Source organism: Pempheris klunzingeri, chromosome 7 (genome assembly GCF_042242105.1).
Source record: "Pempheris klunzingeri isolate RE-2024b chromosome 7, fPemKlu1.hap1, whole genome shotgun sequence".
In the NCBI taxonomy this organism is placed as follows: domain Eukaryota; kingdom Metazoa; phylum Chordata; class Actinopteri; order Acropomatiformes; family Pempheridae; genus Pempheris; species Pempheris klunzingeri.
This window is the reverse complement of record NC_092018.1, coordinates 11,617,861-11,635,035: the sequence shown is the minus strand read 5'-3', so window position 1 is coordinate 11,635,035 and position 17,175 is coordinate 11,617,861. Positions and strand designations below refer to the sequence as shown.

The 17,175-nt window shown below is 40.6% G+C and overlaps 1 protein-coding gene across 3 annotated transcripts in view; it reads right to left on the bottom strand.

Annotated features, from left to right (window-relative positions):
* LOC139204316 (transducin-like enhancer protein 4) overlaps window positions 1–16,489 on the bottom strand; it is a 32,791-nt gene extending 16,302 nt beyond the window's left edge. For all 3 annotated transcript variants that reach the window (XM_070834314.1, XM_070834315.1, XM_070834316.1), the window contains exons 1-6: window positions 16,321–16,489; window positions 15,860–15,957; window positions 13,945–14,008; window positions 13,765–13,809; window positions 3,961–4,023; window positions 169–243 (exon numbers count right to left, since the gene is read on the bottom strand). In XM_070834314.1, the coding sequence (XP_070690415.1) occupies window positions 169–243; window positions 3,961–4,023; window positions 13,765–13,809; window positions 13,945–14,008; window positions 15,860–15,957; window positions 16,321–16,365 (390 nt within the window). In that variant the 5' untranslated portion in view covers window positions 16,366–16,489. The remainder of the gene's footprint in view (window positions 1–168; window positions 244–3,960; window positions 4,024–13,764; window positions 13,810–13,944; window positions 14,009–15,859; window positions 15,958–16,320) is intronic.
* Window positions 16,490–17,175: the final 686 nt, after the last annotated feature.

Here is a 17,175-nt window from a genome sequence, read left to right as displayed (position 1 = left end):
TTTTAGCATTAGCTGTTAGTGTTTAGCTGGACTACCTTTTTAAAAACTCTTTTTCTATTACTCTCTCTGACCCACTTTTTCTCATTTCTCTCTATTAGATCTGTCTTACAGTTTGCTCTATTACTGTGTCTGTGTGTCTGTGTTTGTGTGTCTGCGCAATACACCCACTCCTATGATGGCGTTGAGCTCAGCCATGGTGACCTGCTTGGCCCTCTCCACCGCCTGCACCACCTGCTGCTGATGCTGGGAGACAGACAGACAGGCAGACAGACAAGCAGACAGGCAGACAGGCAGACAGACAGACAGACAGACAGGCAGACAGACAGACCAGATCTGTTAAATTCAGATAACTGGATGTTAAAGAAGGATTATGAAGATGATGACCTCTATGGATAAACAGAATGCACTACAACAATCCTCTGGTATACATGATGGCAATACAGTACATCAAACAAGACTCTCTGCACACACGTGAACTACCTCACACCTGTTTGTGATTTTTTTCTCTGACAAAACAGAAAGAAGAGATGCTTTAACAGCTAAATGGCAGCTGTCACTGTAACTGTGCACAGCCTGACATTCACGTCAATATTATTTAGCAAAGCACCGATCATAAAACCTGATTTAAACTCAAATGTCTCATTAAAGCTGTCTTATTAAGTCATAGTCATAGAGTGAGTTACAGTATCTCATTGAACCAGATATTTCTTTCAGGTCAAAAGCATGCACCATGTTACTAAACTGTGACCACATCCAGTTTAAATGCCATCAGACAAGAACCTGAGACATCATCGCTGTTGGCTCTTTATTTGGAAGACAAGTGCTCCTCCTCACAGTCTGACACTCACCACTGTGTTCATTAAAACTCACCCAATAGAAAAAGGGAGCAGCTAACTAGGGTGTGCTATTTGCTCAAGTGTAAACTTGCACAGGTCAGTTAATTCCTTCTTTTGGGAGCAGAATTTGAAAAGCATAAAGGTGGAGGTCCAAGGAGACGGTTAAAGATCCATGTCTGCTAATGGCCCCAAGATATACTGTAGTACAAGTGGCTTAACATCCTGATATGGATGCTGCAATATCTTATGGAGAAGCCCAGTGTGTAAGATCCTAGGGGCTTTAAGAGTAAATCACTGTATGCTTATGATTATGTGCTCAGTGATGGAGATTATTTTTCACTTTTGAGAAAGTGAAACCTTTTCCATCCATCTGCTTTTCAATTAACTTGTTTATGGCTCAAAAAGCTATAACCATAAATTCTATGTAATTCCGTTTGCGCCCACATCCCAAAATGGTGTAGCTGCAAAAACCTCAACCCAGAGAAACAGACGCATTTGTAGAGAGAACGAGAAAGAGACAGATAACCAGAGAGACAGACAGCCAACAGGGCAAAGTCATCCAAAGGGTACAGAGCAAGAAAAACAGATCCAACTGGTGAGAGAGAGCAGCAAGATTCATCCAGGAGCGCAAAAACATCAAAGTAGGGCAGAGATGAAAGAGTTTATCCGGTGTGGAAATGAACCTGACCATCGAGTTCAGCTACACCTCTGCAGACCGAGTCTAACCTGCCTGAACGTGACTCACACACATGAAAAGATTCATCAGTCTGATCCATTTTGGCAAACAGCTTTCATACCATTATTATCAGTATTTCTCATAATTATGCACCTGGGATGGACAAATTAAATAACCAGCAACTGACTTTGACATTTCAGACAAATAAGAAGCTTTTCATTTCATCGCATTGTCATTAGATTTGATTTGTTATGCTGCAACATGATACCTGATGCAGAGACAAACATCTAAACGACTGCTTTTTCATCTGTCCACGTTACTGTTGCAAATTGTGTGTAAAAGCTGAGAGAGATGAGCTTCCATGTAAAGTAGTGATTTCAGTCATTTTAATTTCACACTTTTACACTATTTCAAGGAAGAACAAGACTGTACGTATCAAAAGGTCCCTGCAATCATTACAAAAACTTTTACAAATACACGCAAAGCCATTTATCAATGGATTAGCATTCAAACTAACCATTACTAAAATTAACCATTACTTTAGTCTAGCTAAATTATGCCACAGCTAATAGTGCAGTGTATAGTAGTTGGTGCAGCAGCAAGGTTTGCGAGATTACAACCAAAGGAATGCCCCTAAGCTCATCCTCCCTTTCCAAGCCAGCAGAGGAGCTATGGTGGCTGACAAGGATTCACACTCCCTTGCTTTTTCTTGTGCTTGATAATAAGAAAGATCATCCACTTGTCACAACACAAAATGGTATTCCTCTTCTTTCTCCTTCCTCTTTGTCTGCTGCATTCGCGGCATCAAATTCGAGCTGTCATTGTGAAAGGCCCTTGTTTGTCACTTACAGGCTAATGTAGAAACATTGTGGTGCATTATGGCAGATTCTGTAGAAGAGGACCAGCTCCGTATGTCGATATAAAGGGCTCACTCGTCTTAAGCCAACAAAAATACGATTTGTCGATTTTAGTCTTTGTTTTTCTAATTATGAATATTTCATTCCATTTCTGTCTCCTAAATTCTACAAACTCGAACTTAAACCTAGATTTCTTCAAAAAAACAAACATTACTGTAAATTTGTTTTGGCAATTTTCAATTCCATTACTTGTTGAATTCAAATGCTTGTCTACAAGAAACTCTTTTTTTATTAAATATATAATAGATTTACTTAGGAATGTGATGTGTAAATTTAGCAAAATAACAATTTAATTCAAGAGATAGCTGATCAAAGAATAAGCATTACAAGATTATGACCCAGGAATCACTGCCAACTTCAGGTATTTGGCACATTTTTTGATTCTCTGGTTTGAGGCCACAATTGTGTTACTGCTAATATTTAAGGTGTGAAACCCAACCCCACCTACATATGTGCAGCCATATGTTTTAGGCATAACTCTGGTATTGGTCCTTAAATGTTTCTGAGGAATTGTTGCTCGGCACAGTAGGCTGACTGATACATCATCCTATTTGTGACAACAATGCTACTGCCAAAGAAATTTACAAAATGGCAAAAAGGAACAATATCAGAAAATGAGAAAAATAAAAATAAAGAGCTCTCACAAACTCATGCATACACAGTGGATGTGATTTCCTGCACAAGAATAATATGATTGTGTTACATTTCATATGCACACCCAGTAAACGAGGCTGTGCATCAAAACAAAGCAGTAAAAGCCGTTTACTCTCCCTGCCTCCCCTCTCTGCGGGCCTCAGGGCTGTGTAGCAGCTCCACAGTCTAATTCCATTATTCCTAATCCACTTTAAACCCTCCTAATCCATGGCTAATCTGAAGGAGAGCTTTGGAGTCCACACTCACTCCTTCCTGCTGTTCCCACCCCGCAACACACACACACACACACACACACAAACACACACAGCACACACTTTAACTCCTCCAGAGGAAGGATTTATCAGCTAAACACATTCACACACACCTAAAGATTCCATAATAAAACACACTTCTCACACCCACTACTGTACAGGCACACATTTACAGAGTATTTTATGTGCATGCAGGTGGACAAATAAACACAAACACACAAAATAAACGCAAACACAAAAGAATTTGCTCACACACACAGACACACACACACACACTCAGCCGATGGCTCATGCATATGTTAGTGGGAGACATTTCATAAATTCAGAGCATATCTGCCTATCCTGAGCAGGGAGGATTAGCCCAAGATAATCTGTGTGTGTGTGTGTGTGTGTGTGTGTATATGTGTATGTGTATGTGTGTGTGTGTGTGTGTGTGTGTGTGTGTGTGTGTGTGTGTGTGTCCATATTTGTATGTTTTACCTCTTTGCCTAACAACCCACCACACACTTCTCCTTCTATGGGTTTTCTCTCTGTCTCACTCTCTTTCTCTCTGTCTCTCTCTCACACACACACACACTCACCCACCTCCATCTTAACTCACAGTGACAGGCATTTTTGAGTCTTACCTCTTGAGAGAGGAAGGGGATGACTTGAGCGCAGATTGCGTTCAGCCGTTTGACGATCTCCGCCTGCAAGACAGAGAGGTGGGCATAGAAAACACAATCATCTTCAAATTCACCAACAGACAAGAAGGCGTCATCCTCTTAACACATCCCACGAATGCTCACATCAAGTCAAGTTAATATATGTTAAATAAAATAATAGCCCATATTATTTTCCCATAATAGCCCGTTCATATGAAATAATTGTAATTTAATGTATAATCTGTTGTTGAAAGCTTTTACGTTAGAAACACCAAGTCTGGTGAGGTTTATTTTTGGCTCACAGGAAGTCAGGCGCATACAGTATAAGGCACTTAAAGGTTCCCTGTGGAGTTTTAGACTTCAAGTAGCACTATGGAAATGTTTTTATATGAGTGGGTCCCCATTTTGTTTATTTCGTGCATGCGATAAAAAGTCCTACCAATGCTACCTCACTATTCCACTGATCAACAGGGGGCAATAACACGCCAAGATACACTGCAGTAAAAGCAGGGAAGAAGAAGACTGTAAACATGGACGTAAATACAGCTCGATTTAAAATATTTTGAAAAAATCAGCTTTCCTTATGCTTTAGAAAGATGGAAAAGCACTCAACATGTTTGTTAGATCTCAAGGATAAACACAATGTGTTAACAACGAATGTAAACATAACTTTTGTTTGTTTACAAAAAACTCCACAGGACCCCTTTAAGATAAGCATTTTAATCGAAGGAAGAACAGGAAGAGCAAAACCATCAGAAACGCAAACTTAAATGCAAGAAATAGACCACACTGTGATTTAAAGGAAGTGCAGTGTGCAGGCACCACAGCAATGAGCAATCAGTGCCAAAGTCACCAAAACAGGAAAAATAAATAATTGCAAAGTGATTATTGTATAACAGATTGTATCAGCCAAGATACAACTGACTAAAATGTAGAAATGTTGTTGTTATTATTCTCTTAATAACTTCATGAACTGTTAACACTTGGAAAAAAAATATGTCAACCAGGGAGTGAGTTAGTAAGACTTTATGAAATATATAACTTTTTCACTGGTAGCCAACTGCTAAAATAATGAGATGATGGACAGAACATAAATTGGCAGCAATTTTGACAATACAGAAATTTCACAATTCTGTACAAAATTCACACGTTTTTAAGAGACGTCAGCTAGTAACTTTTTAACAAACTTGAGTTATTCAACATTCATCAAATTGGCCAATATGTTATCAACTTTTTTTTTAACTAACACGTATCAATATCAGCATCAGCCTCAAAAATCCATTATCAGTCAGGCTATACCACTTATCCTTCAGTATCTCTGGAAGGTTATCCTGCCGCTGCACTCTCTGAGCATCAATCAACATCAGCCTAATGGATAATTTGTGAATATAAACCCAGTTTTTGGTCCTCATGAGAATTTGCAGGAGAACAGAGGAAGGCGTCCACTTGAGCAAGACAGCTGAAGGAAAACACAAGCCACATGTGAGATTTTTAGCTGATTAAGTCGACCTTAATCAGCTAAATAGAGAGCCAACTGCTAAAAAAGCCATCACAGAGTGAGATAATTCACAGTCCGACACAGATGCTACATCTCTAACCTTGTCAAGGGCTTGCTTGTTTGTATGTAACCTTGACAGAGGTGAACTTTGCTCTGGTATCAGTGGTAACAGAAGCCCCCAGAGGCCATGAGAGCAAACCTACAGAAACACTTCAGCAGGGTGGCACAAATAAACACAACCGTGTGTGCCCGTACACAAGCAGATACACACCTCCACAACCTTCTCTGTATTCATCACATGTTGTTACTAAACCCAAGGGTTGTCTTTTAAAGATTATACAGCACTCTCTCTCTCTCTACATCAGGTAGGATTTTTTTTTTGAACAGGAAATTGCCTGATCCACCATCCCAAAGGGAGTGCTAGTAGTGCAACTCAAAAACACACACTAAATGACACACAGGGATAAACATTCATTTGTTATTAGTAAGACTAAACACGCACAACTATATACACGTATAACTATATCTCTATATATCAGGAAGTCTTTCCTCAAGAGAGGTCGAGTGAAAGCCCAATGGTTGGAAGAATCTGGGGTCACCCACGGGACCCATGACTTTTCTAAAAGCTTGCAGCAGTGTTTTCCTTGATCATACAAACTATCAAGCAACGAGAAACAGTTTGACAGTTTTAGAAAAATTTCTATCCTGACGTCACAGAGAAATTACTGAGCCTTGCAGATTAAGACTTAATTAGTTGAATTCACACACAGTCAGCAATTAGCTTTAATGACCAGATGGACAACGCAATTTTTTGGAGGTTTCAGAGCTCACAAGTCGTTTTCATAGATTGATTATTTTGTGTTATATTGTGGTCTGGAGGAATATATTAAGACTTTCCCTGCCACCCTGGCTGACCACAACCCATTAGTTTTCAGTTGAGTCAAATTCAATCCAAAAATTGGTTCAAAACTTTAAAAAAAATTTCATATATGGCATTTCAATATTTTGGCATTCTGTGAGCATACTAATGTAATCCTAATCTCAATGTTACAAAAGAAAGTTGAGCACCTAACAAACTACAGACCGGTATCTTTTTTGAAAGCTGATTTAAAGTTATATTCTAAACTGCTGGCAGTGGATAAACTTATTCACTCTGACCTATAAATAAACTAAATTGTAATCCCTTTCCAATTTACAAGACAGGACTGCACACTATTTTTCCAAGTCTGTTCATTTTCCCCCTGAACCACTTCAGCATGTGAGGCAAAATGAAGTCACATCCCCTTTCCAAATCAGACACCTCACAGCATTTGCAGATGACATTCTCATGTACATAACAGACACAGAGACTTCCCTTACTTCACTCTAAGCAGGGTACAGGTTATTCTTACATATTATGTCTAATACTTGAAGCGTTCAGTGTGACAGACCAACAGTCCATTGGGTGGCAGCCATGTTCCCCAAAAATGTGCTTAGCCAGACAACACACAGACAGAAAACCAAACAAAAGGGCAAAAGCAGCTTCAGCCTCGAGTTGAGCCTTCTTCACTCTCAGACATTTGTAGTCATTCCTTCAGTTCTCAAAAGGTTCCACTAAGTGCTTTGATTCATTCAGTGTTCAGGCATGATAATTCACATCACTGACAACTATCTCACTATGTCAGAAAATACAAAAAAAATCTATGACATCCAAGGGCTCTCATTCTTAGTGACAATGTGTTTTTATGCAATAATCCTGAGTGTTGTGCCAGGCTTTTAAGGCAAGATGTCAGATGCCATGAATATAGATCTTAAACATATTTTTTGAAAGGCACAAGATGTCTGAGCACCAAATACCAGGGGAGCGTTAGGGAGCCATTTCGTGTCAAGTAGGTGGAGAAGTCAAGGGGGGGTGCAGTTCAACTTACCTGTGATTAATACAGCACTGCAGCAGCACACACTCCCACAGACAACGTAAAACACTGACATTTTCATTTTATATTTAACGTTTATCCAGGGAAGGCTTGCTGTGCACACATGCCCTTTTTCAGCTCGGTTCTGCTTCGCATTCATACACAACGGGGAGCTGCCCAGGGCTTATTCACCTCTGAAAAACTCCACTGTATTAGTTGGTTGGGGTTTAAGTGCCTTGCTCAGGGGCACTTTTGTGTTAGGTGTTAAAAGCAAAGGAGGCCGTGCTCAGTATTTTAAAGCTGGGAAATGAGTTGGTGACCCTAGCTGCAGCTTAAGAAATGAATGAATAAAAGAATTGCTTCCTCTAGCCTAGCTTAAAGAGTTGAATTGATGGCAGATAGCTACAGTGGTGAAGATCAGGCTTAATGAGATATTGCCACATCCGCCAAGACATAAAAGGACTGCCAGGCACCGACAACGTTGCCTATCGAAACGTAAAATGTGCCGAGGACCATGTGATTGATTTGGACCTATTGTGGGGTCATTTATACTTCTATTGGAGAGTAGACAGTAGAGAGCTAACAGGAAATGAGAAGAGGGAGGGACGGAGAATGACTTGCAGCAAAGGTCTTTGGACCTCAGACTGAGCTGTTGACGTTGTAGTTACATTGTCAGCATCATAAGCATCTCAGCATCAAAAGCCATCAGACCCCAGCTCCAGCTTTACATTTTTAAATGTGTTTTGTACAGTTTCAACTTTCAGCTGTATTTACGCTACCATTCCAGCCATTGGTTTTCATTCATTTTTTACAGCACTGCAAACCAGCGTTGACCGTTCAAATCAATGCGCACTAACACTGTACCATCCAGCCATGATATAACTTTGATTAAAAAAATGAATGCAAACCTAATGGCCACTAGGATGTTTTAAACAACTGTAGTATCTTCTAACGGAGTCTGCTTAAGAGTTTGCTAATTAATTCATACGTCATACAGAGATGAACAGAAACTTATGGCTGTCTGGAACACAACTGCATGGTTTTCTAGATATATGAATTTCTTTAGCTGAAATGGCCAGTCAATTAATTAATTAGTTGTTCAACAGCAGATTAATTGGCAACTATTTTGATAATCAAATTGTTAGTCAATATTTACAGTAAATGTGAATATCTACAGGTTTGTGCTCGGTGATAGTAAACTATTTACCTTTTTTAGTTTTTCTTACATTCTATGGTCAAAATCATTGATTAATTATTTAATTATTAAGATTACTCAATAATGACAATAATCATTAGTTGCAACCCTTATGTGTTTTGTAGCAAATAAGCTTAAACACAAAAAACCATCAATATAGCACTCTGGAATTGCAATGGTTTTATTTTTAGATTATCAGACAAGCACAGTAGTGTCTTATTAAAGATTCTAAAGATACTGGATTAACTGTAAAGACGCAGATCTCCACTAACAACTCCACAACCTGAACCTTCAATCGAGTCATTTTGAAGAGGTGGCCCTGAGATGTTGGAGAAGAAATGGAAACAAAAGCAGTGGAGCAGAAAAGGAAATGGAGATGCTTTTCTACGAGGCAACACAACCAATTTCAGGTGACATTTTACATCAATGGCAGACAATCGTGACTGTCGGCCAGAGTGCAGGGGTGTCAGCCTGTTTGGCCGACACGTCTGTTCACGCTGCTGAGACCAAAGCGAAAAAAGCAGGTCTCCTTTTTTTTCTTGAAAAGTGTCCTGTGGTTTGAGCAAACCTGGAAAATTTGTTTCTGTAGCGAGCAGGCCTCGACCTGCACCTGTCACCGTCTTGACAGTGAATAAATAATAAGAAACGACTGGACAAAAAGTCCTCAAAGGTTAGGACTCACACCGGGTCGATCCATGGAGCTTATTGCAAGATTAGAGGACTCTGTGGTTACATAAAGCCCAGTAACCTCAGAGGAAAGATCATGCGCACTGAATTTATCTTTGACCCTCCATGTGAATCGCTGGAGAAATGTTCCTCCAGTTAAAAAATAGCAAAAATCAGTGAGCAATAGCTGTAAAACATCAACTTCTTATTTTATGTTTTGCCCCTTGTGATCAGATCACCAACATGCAATAAATGATCTGCCTGAGCCATTGACTTTTAAGAACTTCTGACACCTTGAAATATTCTATCTGAAAAAAAAGGCTATAATAGAATTTCCCACTGAATATGCTGTCATTATTTACCGAAGAGCACCTACTTGGATTACAGTACTCTCTTTTTTATCGCTGGATGGTGAGCTGGTGTAGCACAAAAACATCCCAGCAAATACCACTTATCAGGAAATATGTTGCCCAAAAGAATGAAAAAAAGCCCAGCTCGAATACCTGCACGTTTAACTCCTAACAACAAAGAAATTAGATCAGGCAGGAGCCCTGGAGTCAGATTGGGTCAGATAGAAGATCAAATGTCCATCTCCCCTGTGGAGCTTTGTAAGCACCACATCAGCACCACTTTTCACCACCAGCTAATACACCTAATGGACCCCACTATATAAAGGCTGTATTCCCTTATGACTGTAAGAATGTGTGTGAGTGGGTGTGTGGAAGACAGCTAGATAGGTAGGGACGGACAGAGGGGAAAAACAAAGAATGCAATACACAGAAGCTCCAAGAAGCTCAACCTGAAAAAGTAGCTAGTTTGTTGTTCATATGATGCAGCTCTTGGGTAGTTTTTGCACCTTACTAAAGTTACAATACAAATTTTATTCTTTCAGACAGGGTTAATAGTGGTCATTCACTCTCTCGGCTGACGATAGACCAGAGTACATTCAATTTTTCCATATTTACATATATGAAAACACAAGTAAAAAAATGTGGAACAGGCACCTGGCAGTTTATTATAAAAGAGATTTCCCTCCACAGTTTTCTTTATATATTGTTTTTTAGAAATTACGGTAAAATTAAATAATAATTTACAGGAAAAAGTTAAGATTAGGAAAGGCGGCCAGCATGGGCTCCAGGAAGTCACTGCACCTGCCCAAAAAATAGTCCAGCACATTCTTCCTTGTTAAACACAAACTTGTTGTCTTAAGGCCTTTGGTTTTATATGAAACCAGATACAAAGTGTTAACAAGAGATGTTAAGAGGTGCTGATGGGCAGATTTTGTCACCTTTGAAAAGAGCCAGGCAAGCCGTTTCCCCCTGTTTCCAGTCTTTATGCTAAGCTAAGCTAACCTGATGGCTGTAGCCTTATATTTACCAGAAAGATACAGGATTGGTGTGAATCCTCTCATCTAATTCTCAGCAAGAAAGATACTAAGACTGTTTCCCAAAATGTTGCTCCAGACATCTCAGGACTGCTCAGTTTGATCTTGTGACCCCTTGTGGTTGGGACAGGTTGTAAACCACTATGGTCTCTCTCAGTCTGCCACCATTTTCATCCTCCTGTTATATACAGGAGTAAAATTTGATGTAAACCTAAATCTGAAGGTTATTTAAATGCTTTTATGAACGTTTTTTTTCTAAACCAACATAAAATATGAATAAATATTTGCAGTCCTTTAAAGTCTAGTCATTTAAAAACTGATTAACTGTAATTTAAAGGTTCCAATATGCTTTTAATCTTGCTCTACAGTAAATGTATTTTCTAAAATTAGGTGCAAAAATAAAATGTCGGACAAAACAATACATGACCAAAATCCTTGAAATGAAACAAGTGGCTCCCTGTATGCTGCAGTAAAATGAGCTGTCAGACCTTGTTGAAAACACTGCCAGTCGTCAGTATCAAAATATCTTATTACTTCCCTCTTTCACCACTTTCTCCTCCCTCCCTCATCCCTTTTCCCCCCATCCTTCGCTTGCTTTATTTCTCTTTTGGCCCCGCTAATTTGCAATTGATTAGCTGTCCTCTCGCAGCTCAGTCCCATGCTCTACACTGCTTGCACCCTCCTCCGTCCTCCCTCCTCACCCCTCTCCACCTCCTCTCCTCCATCTACGAGTCAATTTCTCTTTAACGAGGGCACCAGAGTCCTTCTGTGTAAATAAAACAGAGAGCAGAGCCAAAAATCAATGGGCTTATTACCCTCAGAAAATGCTAAATAAGCAATATTAGCAATCCGCTCGGTAGCGGAGGCCGACTGCCTTAATGGGAGTGAAGCTCAACACCCCCCTTCCTCCCTCCTCCCAATAAAACACAACCACCACCATCACCCACTCAACGAGCCACACACGTTGTATCGTCATATGAATGCTGCAGATAGAAGACATACATTAATGCCCATGCACAAGTCCACACAGCCTGCACATCAAAAACATTTGATTCCACACCTCACACGCACACACACACACACACATACACACTCTCACATACAAACACACACACACACACATGCACACACAGACTGCTGGCAGAAATTAGGGATTCACTCTCCAAAACAGAAATCATCGGGCACCACACAGAGCCACAGGCCACATTTTACATCTTTCTATTTTTTCTCCCTCTCCAGCAATAAACACACGCTCTCTCTCATACACAGACACACACACATGTACGTGCACACACACGCGCGCGCACACACACACACACACACACACTCAAACACAGACAAACAACAGCACACAGCAGGATTTATAGTAGACACCCCATATTTCATCAGACAAGTCTGATTAGTGTGCCAGTAAAAAGCTGCATGTGACAAACACAAAGACCAACACACACCCTCATGTAAATGTAAATGTCTACAATGTATGAGCACATACGCACTAGAACAACATGCACAAATATGAAAATAAGCAACTGCAGTGCACATACAGACAAATACACACAAATACACACACAAGCTAAGTAAACATGTACAGTATACATACAGGCTGTTATATAGACACCCCACTACACACACAAACAAACACATATACATACACACACACACACACACACACTCATGCCTGCTGAAAAGTAAACACAGCATAGATACACACAAATAGAGAATCACGCACAGAGCAAGACAAAGGCCAAGCATTTATCACTTCCTCTTGCGCTCACACACATTCACTCTTCACACACACACACACACACACACACACACACACTGCACACACCATTTCTCTGCAAATGAACGTGTAGCTGGTTAGCTGTGGCCCATTTAGCCCAGCAGCTGATGTGTGGTTAACACAGACATTTATGCTAATGACCTTCCGTGTTTAAAAAAAGGGAGCAGTAATGTAAAGGCTCGTTAAAGGCCAAATCCTCATTCACTGGAGTCATTTTTCAGCCTATTTTCTCATTCAATTCCACTGATGAAATCATTATTCACATGTGAAATCCCTACTGACCCTCACAAAGCAACTTAACTGCTGCTATTTTACTCTGCAAATACATCACATTCCATTATGAAATATAACGCATTAAATATACACTCTGGGGTATTTAACCAATACATTCAAGTCACAGTTACTGTAAGCATCCAGTTTTCCTAAAAATAATTACCTGGTGATTTTTGAAAAACCCAAAAGGTTGTTTAACAATACTTACCGCTGTGCTGTATTTGAATCTCCTCTAATCATCTGGATAAAAAAAATGTCACTATGTTGGACTTTTGGCCCGTTTCTCAAGTTGCAACTGTATTGTATAACTGATATAGGCAGCCTGAAATAATTATTGTTGTAAAACACCAGCAAAATGTTAACAAATTATTTTGTACTAAAATGTAAAAGATTGGAAAGAAACATCAATAATATTGACAATACAATTGAGGGAGATACTGTCATACTGTCATCTTCGTTTGAATTAGGAAAGACAGTAGTTTGCTGCATGATAAATGTTGTTTAACATACAGCAAACAGTATTTATTCATCCAGTTGTTTTGAAGAGTCTTCAGGGATTCTGGAAATAACTTTTAAAAAGCGATAGTTGTTAAACAACCTTATGGATTTTCAGTGATCAGATGCTTAGCTGTGCTGCTCGAATGTGGTGGTGGCACACCACATGGCAGGCACAAACTGGGGCTAACACCACAACATCGCTGCATCACAGGGAATTTATTGATGAGGTGAAGGTGAAGAGATCACTATACGGGTGGAACAACAATTAGGACTCATGCATTCTTGCAGAATTTGTTGAAACTATCAACTATATAAACATAAGGCCTGGAAAAACACATTTTGAAACTTGAGATATTTCAGTTTTAAGATTAAAAACTGACATCAACTGATAGCAGTTTGGTCTTTCTCGCCATAACCTCATAGCACTGGTGGTGATAAATAAATGGTCTCCAAATTCACAGAATGTCGGCTAGTATGAAAAAAAAAAAATTCAAATTCAAAACCAAAAGTTGATCCTATGTACCATCTGCATTCCTCCTGCAGTGTGGTTTGAATCAGTTCTTCTTTTCGGGTTAAAGAAAAAAAAAAGTTTCCTACCTGCTTGTGCATTTCGATGTTGAGTCCATATGACATTTCGTAGTACTGAAAAAACAAAGATCAAAGCAAGGTTAAAAAAGATCTTCACTGTTCCTCTTTTGGCATGCACCAAAAAAATGCTAATGCATCCATGCACACACACACACACACACACACACACACACAGTCAATGAGACTCACCATGACATAATGTCTCTGCATCTCAGTTTTCTCACTGGCTAGTTTCTCACACTCCAGTTTCAGACTGTGAGGCAGAAGGAAAATGTTAGTGTATGTCATGATCAAACACACATCACCCCCCCCCCCCCCCCACACACACACACACACACACACACGCACACACGCTTACACACAATCACACATACAAAAACTTGAAAAAAGTAAATAAAACACCTCACTTAAAAATATGGTACTCTACAAGTTCCCTAACATGTATGGTTGCATGAAACAAATTACACTAGAATATCGAGCCTGTAACATCCTGTTACTTTAAATTTGCATTTCTAGATTTAAGTGTAACAAAGAGTGGAAAAAAAAAAAAAAAAAAAGAGTTGCACAGATCACATCGGTTTCCTGTGCAGACACTTACTCAGCAGGTACAGAGCAGTAATTAATGGATCAATAAACGACCACACAAACCTCATCATATATTCTTACAGTGTGAGTGGATGCCCAAACTGCACCATCAACAAAAAACCCACCATGCACTGAGGATCCATTTTACAACTGTGGTAACACAAAAGTTTAAGTCTTTCAAATGTTGTCTCGTACTGGAAAGCCTCCACATATTACTACAGCAAGCTTTTCTACATGTAGGTAATGAGAAAACTGGCAGGTATACAGTGTTGCAGGTAAAGCCAAGACACTGAGGTGCCAAATACAAATACAAAATGAAGACATTTTTAACATTTTTGAAATACAAAGTATGGAATCAGTTCTTTTGGCAGATTGAACATAAGACTTAATTTTCAGATTGATGATGATGCATTTCTGACAGTCCCATCAGCCACAAAGGTGAATTTGCTCAGCCAATAGTGGAATTATGCAGTCTTTGAAATGAAGCACAAGGGTGAAAATCAACACAGTTGGAGGTTATTACACAATAACGGGTGTCATAAAGCTCAGCTTTTTCAGATATTTCAAATTATATTACTTGTGACAATTACTTTGACAAATGTTCTAAGCTCAAAGTTTAATTTTACTATTTTCTGAATAAAAACAAAATATCTCCAAAGAAAATGATAATGATGTGTACTCAGCGTGTGTCTGACCAATCCTTATTCCCTTTTTCGGCAAATCAGTGTCTCCCTCCGGGTGGGATTTCACGTGTCTGCAGCAGTTTGATCAAAGTATTACACATGCAGCGGACACTATCCTTGGTACAGCTCTTTCAGATCCACGTTTGGCCAGCAAACTGGACCGCTGGTTCATCTCACCAGGTGATTGGGTAATAATTACCAGGTGGCCAGAGGTGGGCGATTATTATGCATTGGTATCGTGCGTATGGTTCTGCCTCCAAGCAGTGTATTTCACACTTCATCATGTCTGGTAAAAAAGTATTTCACGCCACTTGAGCTCGCAGAGAGAGACGTGCATACCAAGGTTGATGGGCTTCACCTGTGGTTAGTCACCACACACTACGGAAGGTCTGAGGAGAATCATTAGATGGGATCTCCAGATGGACATTTACCTCCAACTAAGAGGGTTTTATTTCCCAATCAGATCCTAAACAAAAATCGACTTTTCTGTCTTGTATTTCATGTCATTGTATCATGAATTTCACAAAAAAATGTTGGTCAGACAGTATGATTCATACATGACTGGCAGGTCAGCATCACAAGAACTGCCCTTTTCTCACATTATCTGAGGGTTTGAGTTTAAGGGTTTGTTTCCCTGATGATCGATCTGATTATTTCCTCATTAATGGTTTGTCCCGCATGTAATGTCAGCAAGCTGTGACTAATCACTGCAGCTCTAATGTGGACACAGAGTGACACACAGATCAAATGCTCAATCATTCTTCAGCCCGAATCAGAAAGTGATGAGCAGATGTTCCCATGCAGCGTTAATGTCTCATCTCCATCCAGACTCTTACCTGTGATACTGCGCCTGCAGGAAGTGGAACTCCTCCTTGATCCGGTCGCAGGACTCGGTGACAGTGAACTTTAACGGCTGTCCTGGCTGGTGGGGGACCTCAAACCCAAACCAAAAAGCGTGTGGGGGAAGAGAGGAAGAACTGAGCCACCAAAGTTCAGTGTCACGACGCGTGCGCACGCGCACACACACACACACACACACACACACAGACACAGACACACACAGACAAGACTGTAAGATGACAATAGGCCTCTGTGATACGGGTGGCCTTTTGGCTTCATCCAGCCTCCTTACACGTTAACCCACGCACGCTCAGAGACTCACACATGCAGCTGCAGCACTTTGACAATGAGCGCAATTGTCCGTGCGAGCGCGCAGTGGCACGGAAACTTGATCTAAACTGATCGGGCGCGCGGCTGTTTAGACATGCTGCCTTGGCAGCCTCTGCTCTCTACTTACCGGATGCCGTGCTGGGGGGTACATCTTGCTCAGATCTCGAATCATTAAAAATGTATTGCAAAGTTCATCCACATAAACACGAAAACAAAATGCGTGCGCACGGATCTTTCCCCGCGCGTAAAAGGTCAGTCAGTGGCCGGTTTGCAGCTCTGTGCAGGTTCCGTGAAGAATGGAAACATCCTCAGATCTTTGACTGGCTTTTTTTTTCTTCTTTTAGACAGTATTTCAAAAGTCCATTCAGTGTGGTAATCAAAGCGGGAGCTGCCTCAGTCTTCTCCAAAATCTCCACCGCGTTATTCTGCGCGCACAGAGCTTAATGTTCTCCCTCTAAACTAACAACGAAGCCTCTGTTTTCTCTGATTTTCCCTACAATGCATCGACTTCTGGCACATCATGACTCCGCTTGTCCGCGACTGAGCTTCTCCGTGGCGTCCCGTCGTCACGCATGTATCGCTTAATTTCCGACAGCCACCGTTTATGTTCACATCCTCACACGGCACCAGCGGAGCAACCACCTCACCGACTGTGGCTGCCTGCGCCTGCGAAGCCAAATTTAGAAGCAACCGGTCGCACGAGCGCAATTACATATTCACAACAACTGTAGGAGCCCGTACCGTGACGTCGGGACGTGTAGTTTAATTCTTATCAGTCGATAATAAGCACTACAGATGTGCGTCTGCCGTAAAGAACTACAACTTCCCGGGTCCTCCGCGAAGCCCCTAAAGCCAATGGTGTGCGGTCTGAGGGAGGAGCGGCCATTAAAGACAGCCAATAGAGTCAGACAAGTGTCTACACTGCGCGTCATCCTGCTGCCAATCATCGACATGTTGTCCAATCACCTCCAACACTATGCGA